This window comes from Numenius arquata, chromosome 7 (assembly GCF_964106895.1).
Source record: "Numenius arquata chromosome 7, bNumArq3.hap1.1, whole genome shotgun sequence".
Classification (NCBI taxonomy): Eukaryota; Metazoa; Chordata; class Aves; order Charadriiformes; family Scolopacidae; genus Numenius; species Numenius arquata.
The window spans coordinates 15,562,612-15,582,200 of record NC_133582.1 but is presented as its reverse complement, the minus strand read 5'-3'; the positions used below and the strand labels follow the sequence as shown (position 1 = coordinate 15,582,200).

The 19,589-nt window shown below is 40.1% G+C and overlaps 2 protein-coding genes across 2 annotated transcripts in view; both read left to right on the top strand.

Moving 5' to 3' along the window:
• AK9 (adenylate kinase 9) overlaps positions 1 to 8,485 on the top strand; it is a 61,547-nt gene extending 53,062 nt beyond the window's left edge. Inside the window, exons 30-37 of the mRNA XM_074150826.1 lie at positions 546 to 692; positions 2,296 to 2,516; positions 3,727 to 3,923; positions 4,440 to 4,609; positions 5,312 to 5,410; positions 5,492 to 5,594; positions 6,162 to 6,276; positions 8,283 to 8,485. Of these exons, the coding sequence (XP_074006927.1) occupies positions 546 to 692; positions 2,296 to 2,516; positions 3,727 to 3,923; positions 4,440 to 4,609; positions 5,312 to 5,410; positions 5,492 to 5,594; positions 6,162 to 6,276; positions 8,283 to 8,485 (1,255 nt within the window). The remainder of the gene's footprint in view (positions 1 to 545; positions 693 to 2,295; positions 2,517 to 3,726; positions 3,924 to 4,439; positions 4,610 to 5,311; positions 5,411 to 5,491; positions 5,595 to 6,161; positions 6,277 to 8,282) is intronic.
• A 223-nt stretch (positions 8,486 to 8,708) lies between these two features.
• ZBTB24 (zinc finger and BTB domain containing 24) lies at positions 8,709 to 19,343 on the top strand. Its single transcript, XM_074150267.1, has 7 exons — positions 8,709 to 8,790; positions 10,602 to 11,601; positions 12,018 to 12,185; positions 12,340 to 12,423; positions 13,122 to 13,205; positions 15,216 to 15,297; positions 16,165 to 19,343. The coding sequence occupies exons 2-7, from the start codon at positions 10,629 to 10,631 to the stop codon at positions 16,976 to 16,978; spliced, it is 2,205 nt and encodes a 734-aa protein (XP_074006368.1). The 5' UTR covers positions 8,709 to 8,790; positions 10,602 to 10,628; the 3' UTR covers positions 16,979 to 19,343.
• The last annotated feature ends 246 nt before the right edge of the window (positions 19,344 to 19,589 follow it).

Sequence of the window (19,589 nt, the reverse complement as noted above, 5' to 3'; positions counted from 1 at the left end):
TCTGGAATAATCTCTGAAAATTATTGGAGTTTGAGATCAGAATTCTTTCAACTTTTCTATCATGTTAAATACTGGAATATTGTTTCAGTATGTTTTGCCCCAGTATTGCCTAATAGGTGAAAAACTTTTCTTCTTCAATATGATTTTACAAACTTCCAAGTACTGTAAAACATTTCACTTTGAAAACTACTCCTCCCAATCCATATGGAGATTTCCCATAGTTAAAATTATATTTCTGAATGATTGATGTGTCAGAATTTTAAAGTCCACCATTTTTATGTCAGATCCATTCACTTACATGCCTACACCTTTTGTCCTTTGTGTATTTCCTTTACTCTTTACTATTTGTTATTCTATCTACTTGATTTTTTTTATTGTAAATTTTTAATTTTAATTTTTTTAAAAAAATAGTTTATAATATTTTTATATTATGTATATTCTAGGAATATACATAGTCTTAATGGTTAATTAGAAACAGAGTCTTAATGGTTAATTAGAAACAGACTTCTTAGGAAAACTGTCTTTCTGTTTCTGTTTGTCTGCAGAGTTGTACTTGATGGATATCCTGTAACAAGAAAACAAGTAAACCTCTTGGAATCAGCTAGGATAGTTCCAGTGAAAATCTTTGAATTAGAAATGGATGCAAAAGAAGTGTTCAGAAGAGCAGTGTTGGATAAGGAAAGCACAAATAGGTAGTGATGCTCCCCGATAGCTGTATTTTTATCCACACAATATTGTCATTTCTCAATTTATGTGCCTCAGTGCTGTACCCAGAGAGGCTGTATCTAAGCTGGTGCATAACCCCAGCCGCCTCTAAACTCCACGTATGAAAGGACGCGGGCACCAGTCCTTCTACATTCTAATGTATGCTTTGGTTTCCATAGACCAGAAACAGAGACATAAGGGATCTGTGGCGTGCTCTGGCCAGATCCCCCAACTACATGACTGAGATTGCCGATGTGCACCGCTGTGCACCCACTGCTTTGTAATGCACCACTGGTTGCAATGAAACCATACATCAGAAATATTACTAGTTCACTCTGCTGCTGAAATTTATTATTCATCAATTCAATTATCATCATCATAAGGGAAATGATACTTCATCTAATAAGCTCTCTTAAGTCTTAATTTGAGTTCTTTTCAAAAGATGGAAACAATGTATATTTTAATAATGTATACAATTCATGGGTTACTCATCTAAAACTTTCAATTCAGCTCACTCCCTTCTTTGTTTTTCTAAGGAGATAAATATTCTGTTTAAAGAGCTGTTGGTTGTTTTTGAGGAAGAGCAGTAAGTAGTTTATAAATGGACAGAGAATTAAAAAGAACAGAACATTCACCTTAAAATTAAATTGTATAAGAACCTGGTTCTCATTAGAGGAAATGTTTCTAAGAAGTTCCAGATAGCTTAGAGCATTATTGCATGTCTCTTTCATTTTGTCTCTTTCTTTGTATCAAGCAATCAGTACAATGCTTAATTGTTTACTGAAAGCCCAAAGACAATTTGCATTGCAAAAAATTAAATTAATGCTGTCTTTTTGAAAATATTTACTTCAAACTTTTCATTTCAAATACCAAACTAATTGCATTTCATAGGCTTAAATACATATCAAATGTGCAGTATCAGGTATTTCTGGAAGGTACAACTTACAGAGAAATTAATCCTATCAAAACAGAAGTTTATCTTTTTTTTTTTTTTGGCATCATTTAAATTAAGAACCAGAACAGGAAATGCTTCTATGTTCTAGTTAAAATATCTCTTCTGGTCTTGCATATTTTTAGAGGTCAGATGGGTTATTGTCATTTATATATATATATATATATGACAGTTTTCAAAATATATCCAAGGATTAAGGCTATGACTTGATTTCCAACAACAGCCTAATTCAAAATTAAGCCTGGTTTTCAATAAACAATTGACTGCCATTTTAAAAGTCTCATAGCATTTTATCTAGGCTACCATTTAATGGTATATTGGTAGTGTTTGTCAGTTCACATGTGCTGATACGTTCCACATCCTTTACAAAATTACCGAGCTGTATTTGGGACATAAATAGCAAAAGTTTTGTTCTTTCTTCTGAACATAACTGTCTGATCATAAGTATATTGCTTTTCATAAGTAACTGGTAATATTTTTAATAAGAAAGGTTTATTTCTCAAATATGTTCTAGTTTCAAGTAAGCAGAATTCTGTAAAAAGGACTTAAGTGTACTCTATTGTTTATACCTGAAATTCAATGAAATTATCTATTCTTCAGACTCATATTAAACCAGTGTTATTTTTCACTGTTTTCAGACCTCCCTACCCTGAGCATGACAGCTCACAGATTCTAGCTATTAAAAATTCCTTCTATAAACAACACATTGATGCAGTTAGGACTTACTACAAGAAGGAGCATCAGAACTGGTGTGTGATCGATGCCCTTCGGAGCAAGTGGTGGACCTGGAACAAAGTACTGCAGGAAGTCGAAGTGGTTGTTAAAGAAATCCAGGTATACCTGGAAAGAATACGAGAAGGTAAAAGAAAAACAAAGTTTCTCAGAATAATACTTGTTTCTTTAAGAAGCTGCAGTGTAGTAAGTTCATTTAAACTTCAACTTGCTTTGGATGAATATAATTTTTGGGCACATACATACATACCCTCCAATTCTTCAATCTCATCTGGAGAAATCTTGAAGAGATCTCTTGAAGACACCAAAGACAAAACTAGCCACAGGACAGTCTGAGGCATCCTCCAGAGGACAGGGTAACAGAATACAACTGAAAGACGTCGGAGGTGTCATGGTCCATGGCAGATTCCTCAGCATTGGGTGATAAATCACAAAGGGTACCCCAAAGTATACAAGGGGAACTATGACTTGCAGCTTCACTTAAGTGTCAGCAGAGGAAGAGGAAAAGAAGGAGGAAAATGCTGATTTTCAGTTCAGAATTAAGGTTAAATATGCCATTAGAGTTAATTTCAGTGCTGTGGGAGGAAATCCACTTTCGTCTAAGATGGCACAGTTCCCACTTGAATTTTTGTGTGCCAGCATTGGTCAGGATTAAATATGCCTTCTAAACATGCCTGTGCAGTTTAACTAGAATTCCTCAGAAAGGCAGACTTCTTTATCTCCACCTTTTGGGTTTAACTTCTACAGCTCTGTGGCTGCACCCTTCTTAAAAATTGCAGTCATAAGCCCCAAAAAATTTAAAATACATTTAAGTTTTTCACATCAAGCTTGAAAAGCACAGATTTTAAATCGTTTGGGTTTTACATGACATTTTATTCAACATTCTGAATATATTTCACCTGGATAGATTGCAACATTTGCAAGACAGGGATGAATAAAGGGGAGGCTTTCGTCACACGTTGTACTCTTTTTCGCCAATGTAAATAAAATAATAGCTCAAATGTTCCTTAGCAACACAGAGTAAATCAATAAATCATAAATAAAACTGTCCAGTGAAAACAGACTAATAAGTTAAGCATACAGAATATGCCACATCATTAAGAATGATTATATTTCTTAAGTGCTAGAAAAATTTTATCAAAATTAGTTTGTAAAATGGGTTGCAACTTCATTTTAATATCAATCTTTAAAAAATACTATTTTAATTCTTATTATTTCAAATCATTTTCACATGATGAATTATAACAGCTGCTAAACTGTAACATTTCTGCATAGAAATGTTTGATGTTTATGTCTTTCATTAATAAAACATTATCATTAATTGCTTTTATTAACAGGAAAAGCAGCTGGCATTGCTGATTTGTGTATCACTCCCAAAGAGCTGCAGGATCGGCTGGGGGAGTTTGGACAGTACTGCCCCGTCACCCTCGCGGAGAAGGGTGAATTGGTTGACTGCTCCGTAACATCATCATTGCAGTTAGCTGCAGAATTTCGAGGTCACTATTACAAAATGGCTTCACAGGAAGAACTGGACGTAAGTGTCAAAAAGCAGGTCAGGAGGAGATTAGGGGAAGAGGGACCGTTGTTGGTTAGATTCTTTGATTCCATACAGAAATAAATATGTAATTGGAATTGCCTAGTGTTGTTAGTATTCAAGCTTTTGTTCTGTCTACTTCGGCTATCAAATGTCAAGGCAAACAAAATGCAGCAGAGTTCACTCAAACCAAAGCTCCTCTTACAAATTGTCACAGATCAAACATTCATTTTAAAGCAACCATTCCCTCCTTTCTCCATCTGTTTTGGGGAGGCTGGGGGTAGAGAATGGCTAACGATAGCAATGGATAGTGACGGATGGTGGGCGGATAGTGATGACTTCAACTGAGAGTGGGCTAGAAAAGAAATGACTTATCCCAGTGCAGCAGCAGCGCCAGCACACTAAGAGAGGTGTAGAAGAAAGTATCTAAATGGTGTGAGCCAGTCCTCTGGAGTTTGACCAACAGTCTTACAGCGCTGCTTTCATTAGAAAAACATTTAATTTCTTTTTCTACAGAAATTCTTGAGCAGACCAGAGGTTTACGTGCCACCACTGGCACCTCACCCTCTCCCACTCCCAGACATGCTACCAAAGAAACTGACTGCGGCAGAAGTGAAGGCCTTATTCCCTATAAGTGCTGAAATGCAGGGATACTGTCCAGTCACTTACCTAGATGGAAAACAGAGGTACATCACTGCAGTTTTCATAATCTGAATTACAGACTCTGTGTCCTATATTAACCATTAATGAGGAAATACTTTCAAAGTACTTTTTAATAGTGTTCAGGGTTTGGACAGGAAAAGCTATTACAATTCTCTGTTGTGCCTGTGGCATTGGAAATCAATGTAAACCTTTTGAAAGTCATATGGCTATAAGTTCTAGAAGGATCTGTGTTGGCTTACTGTCTTTTATGATGAAGACTGCTCAAAGATAGTTTAGTTTTCTTTATCATAAGCCTTCAGAAGTTCAAACAAATCTCACAAAACCTTAGTAGATGCAAAACTAGCTATTACAATTTTTCTAAGAGAGCCATAAAGCTCCACCATAAAGTCTCACTGATTTCCTCAGTGTGCAGGAATTTCTCATCAAGGTAGAACCATAATAGTCAATTCTATGCTGTCCCTTCTTGATCTCCTTGAACAACTGCAATTGGCATTTTAACTAGAGGAGCTCTAACGAAGCCCCTTAATATGCAGATTTTGAGGCAGAGACTTTCTCAGGTTTTGAGTCTTGTAACTGTCAGCCATGTGGTGGAAACTTGGACGATCCAACTGCTACTTCTTTGCAGGACCTACATTTGCTAAATTACCAGAAAGCTCCCAATAGCTCATGAATTTACACTGCACATTTCTTGTGAATTAATATTCTTTCTTGCTCTGACTCTTCAGATATGAAGCTTTGGTGCCTGGCAACATTGAGTATGCAGCAAAATATCGAGATAAGCTATATATTTTTGAAAGTGAAGAAAAACTTCTGAAGTTTATGAGGTGAATATACCAACTGCATTTTAATCTTTAATCATGTCACGGTTTATGTATCTTGGAAGTGCTTACTTTCTATCTTGTTAGGTCACCAGAGAAGTACTGGAATCTGAAGCTTCCACGTAAACTCCCTCCAATAAAGGAGCCAATACTACTCACTGCACTTCCTTTGGCTGGATACCTTGAACAGGCCAGTTTTTGCTTTTCTATTTTAAAACATGATTTTGCAATGTATAGTATATCCCACTCAGTATAGTTCGTTTTTAATGCGAGTCTTATGTTTATTAATGGGATTATATTAAATTGAAAATTGTGTACTTACAATTGAGAAAATTTTTTTAAAAGCTTTAAAATAATAGGTATTTATTTTATTATAGATAGCACTAGTGGGAAAAATACAAGTAAGACCATCAGAGGGGAATAATAAACTACAATATCGTATTGATGGACTTTCTCACTCTTTTGTTTATCAGATCGTGTAAGATTACACTTTGCTTTGGTTTCTAACACCAAGATAGGCACAAGCCTATCTGGAATCATTTAAGGGTAGTTGGTTACATTTTGAGGCATGAACATGAAATAAAAAGATGATTCATGGTCACTTCCCTCCTTATCTTATGCTATTCATTATCTCCTACAATTCACCACCTTAGGTATCATCCTATACTGTTAGATTTGGATTGTAGCAGGATCAGACTTTGAATATGTTTTTGTTCTAGATTTCTGTAATGGTCTTATAAAACTCTTCTTTCTTTAGGGAGTAGCAACTTCTCTTATAAAAGCTCTGCATGAAGTAGGCTGCTTAAAGCCAAAGTTTCCATTCCTAAGTGTAAAAAAAACTGCTCTGCTGTTTGTCGCCTGCCATTTAAAAGGTAGAGTATAAAGTAACATGCTATAAAAATAATGAATTATGTAAGTGCAGTAAATCATCTGATACAACACAAATAACACAACTGGGTAGTTTTCTTATGTCCAACTTGGGAAAATACTATTATATACTGATTTAAGTACACACTGCCAAGTTTCTTGGAAATGTGTAAGGACCAGGGAGGAAAATAAGGGTAACGATATAGGTAGGTAGGTAGGTAAGTGATCTCTCACAAATCATGAGACTTTAACGACATTTAAAAGTTATTCACATCCTGTGTTTCCTCATGCAGTTTCCAGAGCCCTCCATAATTTTCTTGTATTATCACAGATTTTTGCTAGCATAGCTTTGTTAAGGAAGACCACTGAACAGCGTGGCACGATAAGCCCCTGTATAAATGTACAGTTCTTAAGCCAGCAAAACTGTTTTTATGCTGTAGTTTGTTGCATACACAAAGACTGTTTTCATTCTATTGTTAGCAGAGCTTTGCTAACGTTAACAATGTCCATGCTAGGAAAGCTTTGCTCCTATATTGCATCATTAAGTCATTATTAGCACTGGATGATGAACTGCAAAGGGTTATGCAAGTGCACAAATCTCTTCTCCTCATGCAGTGACTAACAGTTTGACCATAGGAATCCAGGAAAAACAGTTATCTTCTTCTAATACTGGGCAGAACTGCTTCCAACTTTAACCTACAGCATTCCAGTACACTGAAAAAACTCCTTTGCAAATACAGCGTTATTTATTATTGTGTGTCCCCTCAGAGTAGTCACATTGTCCTTGATCAAAAACTTGATCTAAGTGCTTCATGTTGTGGTCCCTTGGAATTTTTTTACATCCTATTTCTGTCTGGACTAAGACTTTCTCATCTTCAACATATGTCACACTCTAATCTCACATTTAAATACAGGACAAGAAACAGTGGTTTAGTTGCTCCTGCAGCTTTTCTAACAATACTGGACTGCTTTCAGTAACCGAGAAGTTACAGGCGATCAATCATAAGCGCAGAGAGACTTACTGCTGGAAAAAAAGAGCAGGAAATCATATATCACTAGAGTGATTTAGTGCCCTTCAAACTTGACTCCTGCAAGAGCTCTACATACAGCTATGCTTGAAAAATCACTCAGAAGCTGTTAAATGCAGTTGTCTACAATTTAAAGCTAGTGGGCTGAAGTGTCTCATAGCATAGTTCTTTCATGCTGTCCAGATTCTGTAATGAGATATAAAGTATCATTTACAGAAAAAATAATGGTTACGCTTTAGCTGTCTTAAATCATTCCTTCCTCTTTGCCTCAGTGTAACAATTAAAATAACAAAGAATACTCTGAGAATTGGCACTCAATACTAATGTACACCAGAATACGGCTTAAGGCAGAGAGGTAAGAAAGAGAAGAAACAATACTATCTTCACTGTAAAGTTCTTGGACTTGACATTTCTTTCCTCCTTTGAAATAGCAGTCAACTCCTGATTTTTTTATGGGCAAAGCATTTAGGACATAGAACAGTTGTGCCAGGGACGCAGTGCCCTGTGCCAGCCATGCTGTGCCCGGGCTGTCCCGGGCAGCGCCAGTTCATCACCCACATTGGCCATTGCGTCAGGGCCCAAAGGATGGCAAGTTGATAGCAGCTGAGCATCTGTTTTGTTATTTCTTTACAAAAGCCTTGATCTGAGTATCGTTACCCTTTCAGAGTTGGGAACTTCTAAAACACCAGCCTTTTGTTTTTGGTTTGGCACCAACAGGCATGGCCCAGGGCACTTTTATCTCGATGGATGTCCCATCCCTGGAAGTGTTCAAGGCCAAGCTGGACAGGGCTTTGAGCAACCTGGTCCAGTGGGAGGTGTCCCTGCCCATGGCAGGGGGGTTGGAACGCGATGGTCTTTAAGGTCCCTTCACAACCCAAACCATTCTGTGATTCTATGATCTGCACCAAGGATAAAAACATTTCTCAATTTCTGTAACGCCATTCCGCGAAGCTGACACTAAGACACGGCTCTGCTTCTTGCAGGCCACAACCCCCGGAGCCCGGCGCCGGTGCGGCAGGCCTACCAGAGGAAGCTGGGGCGCTTCGTGGAGCAATGCCACCTCCTCCCCTACCTGGGGGCGGTCATGGCCGGACCCTACCGGCAGCCGGGGCTGAGGCCCCCTGGCTTCGACGGCCGCCTGCAGGCTTTCCTCTCCCTGAAGGGCGCCAGCCCCGGCCTGGCCTAGGGCGGGCTGCGTGTTCCCCTTCCCCACCCTCGTTTCCTTTCCACCCGCGCTGCCGCAACGTGGCCGGTGAACGACGTCACCCTCCCTAGTACCAGTTTTTCTCGGGCACGAAATCTTAAAATTAAAATCTTTCGTCTTAAGCGTTAAACGAGGCGTGACTTACTACAACGGCCCACGCCTGGGGAAGGGGCGGGGCGGGGGGAAGAGCTGCCCTCGCGCTCTACGTCAGGACGCAAGGCGCGCGGCCTGCCGCCCGGGCCGGAAGCGCAGCGGCGGTTGCGCAGAGGGGGCCTGGCGGCGGAGCGGTGAGTGCCGGGCGCCGCCGGGAGAAACCCCCGACGCTCCCCCTCTTCCCCCCCGCTGGTGGCAGCCGGGCTGGGAGAGCCCGAGCCGGCGGCTCACCTCACGCGGGGCACCGCGGAGTTGGGCCGCGGGCGCCGCTGCTTCCCCCGGCACCGCCTCGCCCCGCTGAGGGGGCGAGCGGCCTTCTCGGGGGGGGGGGTAAAGCTTGCGGGAGCGAGTTACGGAGCGCGGGGCTTCAATGGGGCGCTGGTGGAGGCGGGGGGCGGCCGCCGTGTCGCCAGTTCCCGCTCCGCGGGCCGTCTCCTGCCCGCCCGCAGCGGGGCCTACCCTCGCTGCTCGGCCGTGCTGGGTTAGTCGGGGTCAGCCCCCCGAAACGCGCCTGTTGCTCGTGATCCCTTTCACGGGTCATCAGCAGATGGACGGAGTGCGTCCGAGCACCCTGCTGGCAGTACGGGTGCCTTCCCCTAATACATAGTCTTATGCTAGAGTTAGTGGTTTTTTTAGGTGAGCGTGCTGGTTTGGATTTTGCAGTCAGAAGAGTAATGGTGTCGCCCGGCAGTCAAATACCTATGTCCTTCATGTGATCAAAACCCACAAAACACCTATTACTCTGTCTGGTATTAGGGAATGCCTGCAGGCAGAGTTGGCAGGAGCTCTTCAGGGGTTCCTGTCATCCCCTGTAGGGCAGGGCCGGGTCAGACCTGCAGCCGTGCTTTAGGGTGCTCCAGTAACAGCAGGCTCGCATCCTCCAGAAATTAATGTTCCCAGATACACAGTTTGGCTCCGGCATGAACTGTTCAGTAGCTGAGTGGGGCTGAAGGTGACCACCTCCATGGCATTTAGGTATCATCTGTATGAAGGCTTATTGTTTCTTACAGCATTCCTTCAATAATCGGAGCTGTTGTGCTCACTGATTGCGATGCTAAATACATGTTTGTATTTAAAATTACAGCTTTACATTTTTAGATGGCAGGTAGCTAATCTGTTTCACGTTTGGCTCAGCTGATCCTCTTGAAACAGATGTTTTTGGCACATCTCTTGTGTAGTAGTATTTGGTGGATTCTTCTGAAATTGCTGGATTATATCTTTTTTGCTTAGCTTTTTTGCATTTTTACACTTGAAAAAGCTTAGCAAGGCAGATGGGTGTTCAATAGTTAGCATAGTTACCCCTATTTTAAACAGTGGTCTTGGAAAAAGCTCCTGCTTTTTGGCTTTTATTGCCCACCTCCATAGGCTGAAGCTTAATAGGTAAGTGTTCTGAAAGAGAAATTTTAAGAAGGATAGAAATGGATAAAAGACAGCATGGAGTCTTGCCACGATGATGCCAGTGAAGTTTTATCATTGATTAAAGGATTTCATAGCCTTGCCCCTGAATAATCTGAAATGTGCCATCCGCAGGGATGAAGCTGCAGGTGACCTTTTTTTTCTTACTATTATTTGTTTCCACTTAGGATTTGTGAAGAAAGACTTCTCTTTGTCCGATTGTTTTAGTTGTGAACGGAGTTTTCAGAAGGGTAGCCATTTTTTTTAGATGCTATACAGCTCACAGTACATTGGAGATAAACAAGTGAAATCATAGGCAGTGATTCTGATCTAAGAAGAAACTATCTGTAGATATTTCTTAGGATTGAAAAACACCTTTTGAAGAAAATTTGTGTCAGCATTAGTGTTAATTTTTTAAAGAAAGTTCAGAGTCTTCAGAATTGTTTCAGAAACTGTTGAGCTCTGTTTCCTGGTAAAGCAAATGTTATTTGGTGTCTGATGATGCAGACTTCTACGATATTTCTTAATTAAAGCTGTTCTGTTTTTGTAGGCACCTCCTTTCATATGCGCAGTAAAAATGGCAGAAGCGGCTCCTGATGCTTCTGAGAAACTGGTTGTCATCCACTCAAAGGCTCACAAAGATACTATTCTAGCCAATTTTGAAGAACAAAGGAAAAAGGATTTTCTTTGTGACATTACCCTAATAGTGGAGAATGTGCAATTCAGAGCCCATAAAGCTTTGCTTGCTGCCAGCAGTGAATACTTCTCCATGATGTTTGTAGATGAGGGTGAAATAGGGCAGTCAATTTACATGTTGGAGGGAATGGTTGCAGACACCTTTGGGGCACTGCTAGAATTTATCTACACTGGCTGCCTCCGTGCCAGTGAAAAAAGCACAGAACAAATTCTGGCTACTGCGCAGCTGCTGAAAGTGACTGACTTGGTTTGGGCCTGTACAGACTATCAGGCCAGCCATAGCCCAAGTAGTGCGTTACCAGCTCCAGCTAACAGTGGAGCCTCTGTAGGTGTTGTTGCAAGTGACAAGAAAAATGAAGATCCACCAAAGCGAAAACGAGGGCGACCGAGGAAAGTCAAGAATGTCCAAGAAGAAAAATCAGCTGCAAATTCTACCGAAGATGTGCAGCTGAGAGAGAACAACTCCATGCAAAATAAGCAAAATTTTATGAAGAAAGACACTGCAGAAGAAGAAACAGTTGTCAGCGAACAGGATCCAGCGAGTAAAGATGCAGAAGAAACTGAACCTGCTTGTGGCTCAGAAGCTGCTGTTGATCTGTCAGCTGAGAAAGATGAGAATTATGATCCCAAATCTGAAGGAATACAGAGCACTCAGAGCCGTTACAGCAAACGCAGAATAAGGAGGTCAATCAAACTAAAAGATTATAAACTTCTTGGTGATGAGGATGAAAAAGGACTGCCAAAGAGAACTGATGGAAAAAGAAAACGTGCGGGTTCTGAAGCTCGCTGTAAAGACTGTGGCAAAGTATTTAAATATAACCACTTCTTAGCTATTCATCAGCGGAGCCATACAGGTAGGCAGTGAGAGGCTGCTGCTTTTGGGTTAGGGTTTAGTGACTTGTTGCTAAATGTGAGGTAGTTGTTGAAATGTGGGCTGTTGTCTGCAGCGAGAACTGTCCAAAATAGCTCATCCAAATTATGGTGTGTCTCCTGTGTTTGCTGTTTTGTTCTTGTCAGCGGATTTCATAGCCTTTATGTCTTACCTTGATTGCAGTTTAGTTAATCATTTCTCTGTTTAAACATTGAATTGTATGGCGATACTTAAAGAATTATTTTATTGCTACGTGAAGCTTGTCTCTTAATGCTCCTTGTCACTACTCAAAAGTCATTTTTTAGGAGCTACTGTATTGCAATCTATCTCACTATCAGCTTAGAATATCTATTGAGAAATAATGCATCTATACTTAGAAATGTCATCTTTTGCTTTTAGGGGAGCGCCCTTTTAAGTGCAGCGAGTGTGGCAAAGGCTTTTCCCAGAAGCATTCTCTTCAAGTCCATGAGCGGATGCACACTGGAGAACGGCCATACACGTGCACCACCTGCAATAAGGCTCTGACAACAAAGCATTCTCTTCTGGAGCATATGAGCCTACATACAGGTAAATATTTCAAGGCAAAAGTAACCTCTCTCCTCCCAGAATTTGCCTTTCTGAAAAAAGGTATTTCTGCTCTCTCTCGTGTGTTCTGGTTTATTTCTTTCCTTACCCTTGCTTTGAATGTGGGTTACATTTTAATAAGTGATTTTCTTTACAGGGCAGAAGGCTTTTACTTGTGATCAGTGTGGGAAATACTTCAGCCAGAAGAGACAGCTCAAGAGTCACTATCGAGTACACACAGGTATAACAAGTTCGAGTCGAAGCACTGGCATACAGTCCGTGCTGATTTGTCCTCCTAAAGATTGGCTAAGGCTGGAAATTCTTCTTCAGCAATGTATTTAGTCTCTGCTACCCTGATGCATCATATCCTCATATAACAATTAATAGGGTGAAAAAAACAAAATTATGTATAATAAGTGGAAAGTTTAGAAAAGTAGTTAATCGAGAAGGACTTTTATGATGATTAAAAACTAGTTATCCTGTATTTGACATACAACTTGATTATTTTAGCCCTGCTGTCTGTGTATAAACAATTGTGTCCACTGCCTGTTGTGCAAATTGTCTTGTAGTTTCCCACTTGTTTGGACTAGTAATGGTGAACAAGCTTTAAGAAGTGTCCTCACTTCTGGAGCAGGATGGAGATTAAGCTACACACACAGGAAGTGGTGGAAAAATATCAGAATTTACAAAGCTTCAAGAGAAGGCATGTTTGGGGCGGGGGGGGGGAGCAGGTGTCAGTCCCCTCTTTTCCCATGATAATATTAAGTAGAGAAATAGGAGTGTGACAATTAAGATAGGGAGGAGGCAGTGATTCACCTTTTGTTTTATCTCTATATTATATCAAAGTGGTTATTTTACAGGAAAGTGCTTTAACAAAGATCACTGAAGAGATACAGGGGATCACTTATGCACTGACACTTTTTTTATTATTGCGACAAGGCCGTTCACTGCCGGAATGTAACCAGTGTCGTCGCAAATTCATGGATGCAGCTCAGTTAAAGAAACATCTAAGAACACATACAGGTAATTTTGTCTATCATGGCTTGTTTTGTTTTGTTTTTTTTTTCCTGAAGTAATACAGACAAAACAATGTTAAGCAAATGACACTTGTCTCTGTGGGATGAACTTCTGCTCTACTTAGACATAATGATGCCTATATTGATAATGAAGGGATTTGAGATCAAGAATGTAGGACCACAAAAGAGCTTGTATTACAACAGTGCAGAAGCGGTGCCTGTTACAGGAAGAGCTTTTTTTTCCCCATTCTTACAAAGCCTGCTGCAGAAAATGCCCGTTAGCTCTCCTGTGATAAACTGCATCCCCGAGTCCAGGATTCTATCAGGAGAGGTGCATCCAGGATGTATGGGGCTTGAAGGGAGCGAAGTAGTAACAGAAAGCATACGTCATAAATGAGTTGGGCACCCCTGTCTGTGAGGGATAGGTGCTTATGAAAAGTGCTGCTGACCAGAAAAATAATTATTTCCATTGACTTTTTTATTGTGCTGTAATAAACCAGATGGGCTGGGAAGGATGATTTAATGCTAGTGCATCAGAGGGCGTTATAAGAGATTTAGAAGGCAGGGTGATACTTGAATGGCTAGATAACAGGGATAAAAATGTTGATCTATCATCTCGTGATAACAAGGCATAAGCTTCTTAAAATAGTTTTCTTTGAAGGGGAAGTTCATAAGATGACTTGTAAATGTTTTTTTTCTTTTAAAATAGCTATAAACAGGGGTGGTTGTTTCTTCCCCAAATCAAATTATTGTGTTGCCTGCGGTTGTAGTAAAGTACGCACAAGATCAAGTTATGTATCCCATTCATTTCCTTCTCTTCCTCAGTGAAAATAACACAGCTTTAAATTCCCTGGGATAGAATGAGGTGAGAACTTGTGCCTTTGGGAGCTTTTGGTGTATATAGAATAGCATTAACTTGTGGTCCTTAAAAATACTGCATTTTCTATTGAGGAGAACATATTGTTTGTTGACACACACAACAGTTTTGTATCTGAAGCTGAGATGGCTCTATAATTGTAATGGGAAATGAGAAGAGGAAGCATAGTAGCAAGGTAAATTGCAAAAATATATCAATTAAGATGAGTTCTAGCAGAAACTGGCTTGCAACGTGTTTTGCTTCCAGAAGACAGGCCAGATACCGGTATTAACGGTGCAGAAATAGCAATTGATCATTTATCTTAAAAGCAAGAAGTAAAATTCTAAGGAGTTTGGGGCCAGATGTTAACATTGATACGACTGTTCTGCTTTGGCAGAAGAATGTCATAATAGTACAGTCTACTTAGGAAGTTACTCCTGTTTTCAGTAGGAGGCTGGGACTTGGTGGTGAGAGGTCCCTTCTGACAAACGTTTCTTGTTCTCTCCTACTTTGCTTGTGCCCTCTGAAGCCATATGAAAGCTGCTAAGCGTTGCAGTTCTATACTAGACGTGAAGCTTTCTTGGAAAGTGGCTGCTGCCCCATCCCTGATTTTAGCATGCTTGGATGGTGTAAAGTTCCACAGTGAGAATTCTCGTGTGAGTGTCGTAAAGAAGCTCAGTGCAATAAGGATATGTTATGGTCTGAATTAGGATTTGTTTAGGATGATGGACCTTTATAGAAAGCCAGCCAACTTGTTAAGATAATGGATTCGCTTTTCAGATTTGGAAATCTGGGCTTACTCATGGGCATGGTGCTGCATGTCAGCCTGGCATTAATGCCTACTAGTGCAGGGTCAGCCTTTTCCAAACTTGTCTGATGCACGTGGATTACCTGCAACTGTATCATAGGTATGTTTTTTTGTTGCTGTGAGGACTTGGATCACCTAATTCTTTATCTTCAAAGGGGAGAAACATCAGAGATGTACGTTTAAAATACTACCCTCGTTTAACTAGTGAGTTTATTCAGTTTCAGGTGTCTGTCTTGACCCATGGTAGAAGCATGAGGATTTGACACTTGATACTGTGTATGGTAAAATATAAAATGTTTAATATATTGATTGGAAATGCTATATAAATGTAATGTCAAATTTCTTTTTGACAGGTGAGAAGCCATTCACTTGTGAAATTTGTGGCAAATCGTTTACAGCTAAAAGTTCTCTGCAGACTCACATTAGAATTCACAGGTAGAGTACAGCTAATTTGAAGTTATATTTTTAAAGAATGTAATGAAAGTCTGATACCTGTATGCAGTGCTTGTTCCATTATAGAATGGTTGTCAGGGCTTGTTTGCATTTTGAATGGATGGTAAAAGATTGACGTTTTTGTTTAATCTATTTTAAAGAAGTAATTAGTAGTAGAAAGAACTGCACTGTTAAATACTAGTGTGCCAAGACATTGTAAGATTCTTCTGTCTGTTTAATGACAGTATACTTATTGCTGTATTATTTCTAGGAAAACTTTACCGTGAATTTTTTTTGACGTGGTGTAACAGAGTTACTGGAAGATTGTCCTGTCTCCCTGTACTCTGTTATGTCTCTTTAGTAGCATTAATTATCTTTTACCAGTGTCAGTGGGATGTATTGGATAAAGGCATGTAAGATCTTAAGTCATTGGAGAGCTGTTGTGGACCTTATGTAAAAGAAAACCTTTCCAGTAAAATATCTTATCCCTTTGAGTTGGGCAGCAAGTTAGGATTTGGACACTTCTTTTTGATTTGAAGCCCACATTCTTACTAATAAACATTCTTTAAATGGTCAGTGCTTACAGTTACGCGAAGTTATTGCATTCTTGTCAAGGTCTAGCAGCACAGAATTTGTACCTCTGGTATTATGACAGGAGGGCAGTTATATACTGAAGAGCTATAGAGATAATATAATATGAAAATACAATTTGTGAAGTCAAATAAAGAACATTTTTAATGTCACTATTCTTAAATGCTTATGATTTAGCAAAACTGAATAATAATTCAAGTTTTTTATTCTATAGTAAGTTGCGGAAACCAGCACTGTCAAAGTGAATATTTTAATGAGATCAAATATATTCTTTTGCAGAGGAGAAAAGCCATATTCTTGTAGTATATGTGGAAAATCCTTCTCTGATTCCAGTGCTAAGAGAAGACACTGTATCTTACACACAGGCAAAAAGCCTTTCTCCTGCCCAGAATGTAGTTTGCAGTTTGCTCGTCTGGACAATCTGAAGTCTCACTTGAAAATCCATAGCAAGGAAAAGCAGTTTCAGGAAGCCAGTGCTGCTCCGAGCACCAACACTAATTCAGAAGAAGTGAGAAACATCCTTCAGCTGCAGCAATATCAACTCGCCACCTCTGGAGGGCAGGAAATTCAACTCCTGGTTACAGATGCAGTACATAATATAAACTTCATGCCTAGTCATAACCAAGGCATTAGTATCGTTACTGCGGAAAATGCCCCAAGTATGACAACAGCGCAGGCTGCTAACCTCACGTTGCTTGCTCAGCCGCCACAGCAGTTGCAAAACTTGTTGCTTTCAGCTCAGCAGGAGCAAGCAGAACAAATCCAAAGTATCAATATGATTGCAAACCAAATAGAGACTACCCAACCTGAACAAATGCACGTCATCACTCTTTCCAAGGAAGCACTAGAACATCTCCATGCTCATCAAGGACAAAATGAAGAAATCCACTTAGCAGGATCTTCACATCCAGCTCAGCACGTGCAGCTGACTCAGGAATCAAGTCAACAGTCTCACTCTAGTCAAGATACGGTTCCTTCCCATCAAATCAGTGAAGAACAGAATCAAAGTGTACCTGTTTCTGAATCCCATCAGCAGCCTCTGTCAGTAAATGAGTCATCTCATGAGCATCCTATTCAAGGACAGGCCTTCTGAAATGCTTATTTGTCATCAGAGGGCTAGGCTATAGCATGCTTCTCATCCAGGTAGTGATTACACGTATTGTACTCTTTTTTTTTTCTGCAGCATAATCTATGTGAAGATGCATTTCTTGGTGATTTTTGATGGGTGGCTTTCAGTTTTCTTAACCTTATTTATTTTAGACTTTTTAAAATTTTTCCGGATTGGTGTTTCTCTACCGCTTAGTCCATACCTTACAAGCGATTGATGTGGGATTTTTTGTGCCTCATACACATCCATGCCTGCTGAGGAGATACTTGGCCCCTTATTTGCACTTCTGTGTGACTCTCCAGGGGAGTGTACCTTGCTGGTAGAAGAACAGTGTTTAAGATGTCTGCTGATCAGAAAGTATGACTTCTCTGATGAAGTCAACATTACTACTGTGAAGCTTAAGAAAACCAGTGTTTGAACAGCTAACACCATATGTCTTATCTTATAATGAGCTTTCTCTCTGCAGGTTAATGTCTAATTTTCTATGTGATCATTCCCCTAAGTGCATTTTGATTTATTGACTACCAAATTTGTTTTGGGTTGAAATTGTTGCAGCATTTCACTGGCCCTGGATCGCCCCTTCTGTTTACTGTGAGCTGTACAAGTTTTGCTCCTGGGAAGTGCTTAAGCCATTGCACTTGAACAGTGGCAATGAGATGCGATGGTTACCCTGGACAACTGAAAAGCCCAAATTCTGCTCTGTTAGTTCTACCACTCCTTCTCTGTGTGACTGTGGGCAAGGTAACTGACCTCTGTGCCTTAGTTTCTTCATCTAGTAAGTGGGGATAGTGTTCACATGCTCCGCCAAGCACTTTGAAGAGCTCTTGATGTTGAAGGCAGTGTCTATTGAAGTGCAAAATTCTCTTCCTGACAGGACTCCGTCTAAGCTTAGGAGCCAGTGTATGTTTAAAGTGTTATTTTTTTGTACTATTGAGAGCGGGATTTAATGTTACTTTTACTATAGGTAAAAGCTGGTAATTGTTTTTGTGGGGATTTGAACAACAAATAGAGTCACTTCAGAGCATAATGAGCTATATAAACAGGGCATATCGTGCTGCAGTTGTACAGCTATTTTTGCTGACTAGATTAGATGTGTACAGATTGTTTTCAATGACTGACTGACTGTTAACACAAAAGATTTGACATCTTAATAAAATGCCATGCCGGAATACATGCTTTGCATGTTCAAGTAAGTTTGGGTAGTGATAACATCTCACATAGTGTACTAGTGTGCTAAAATCCAGATAAAATGCCACTGGTGCTTAAAGCAATATGGTCAATCATCAGTTTTAAAATGTCATACTTGTGATTTACATTGGTATTTTATGTTTTAACAAATGAAAAATGTAAAAATTAAGGAATTAGCAGGAGAATTTAAAAGCAAAACAAAAGATCTTTGTATGTGCTTGGCTTATGTGACTGCCCAGAGAGAGTCACTGGCATAAAAGCCTAGTGGGAAGAACAATAGAAAACTTTAAGGTGGAAAGGACTTCCAGAGACCATCTGATCCATCACCTTCCTCAAAGCAGGTACGCTTAGATCTTGTCACTGTTGTCTTGTTGAGTTTTGAATGCTTCCAGGGATGGAGATCCACAACCTCTGTAGGCCACCAGTTCCAGTGTTTGACGATATTCGCAGTGAAAAAAACGTTTCCTATATTTAATTGGAATTTCCCATGTTCTGGTTTGTGTCCACTGCCTCTCGTCCTACTGCTGTGCCTCCTAAGAAGTGTGTGGCTCGGTCTTCTCTACACCATCCCATTAGATAGTTGAGGACAGCAGTAAGATGTCCCCAAAGCCTTCTCCTCTTAAGGCCTGAACAAACCCAGCTCTCTCAGCCTTTTCCATCAAGTGCTCCAGCTCTTCAATCACCTTGGCATCTTTCTGCTGTCCTCAGTCCAGTGCTTCAATTCTGTCTTGTTCTGGGGAGCCGAAATTCTGGATAACGTTCCTTGTTCGAGTCCAGACTACTCAGCTGGCTCCCAACCATGTGCTGCTGGAGTTTGGGTGACTATCTCTATATTGTCAAAAGTACTAGATCAGTTTCTTTATAAATGGATCATGAAAAGGGCAGACAGTGGGAGTAAATCAATACAAAGAAAATGTCCCACAGCAAAACTCCAGTTAGGCTTTTCATGTTTTGTTTTTTTCCACTTGGAATGGAGAATTACAGTTTGTATACTTCCACCACCAAAAAGAACCAGCATATTCTGCAGTTATACTTCAGAAGCTTGAAGTCTTGATGCTGCAAGAACAGATGAAAAAATACAAGTGAAGCTTGTTACATCTGTGAAAATCTTACTAATTGTATAAATTCAAGTTAACAATAAATATTATGGAGGTTTCATCCTAACAACTTTGATTTTCTCTAAAATACTGTAATGTGCAGCCATAATACTGTCTGGTCATAAGTTTACAGGAGCTTGCACTGAGGTCCTTCTCTGCTGTATACTTGGGAATCCTGAAATGCTTAAAAGCTGGTTACAAGCTAAATTCTAAGACAAGCAGTATAATAACTTCAATGCTTTCCTCTTTTTCTTGAACTTTGATTTGTTCATTATGAAGTTCTTGGAGGACTAAGTACGATGCTGCTACAA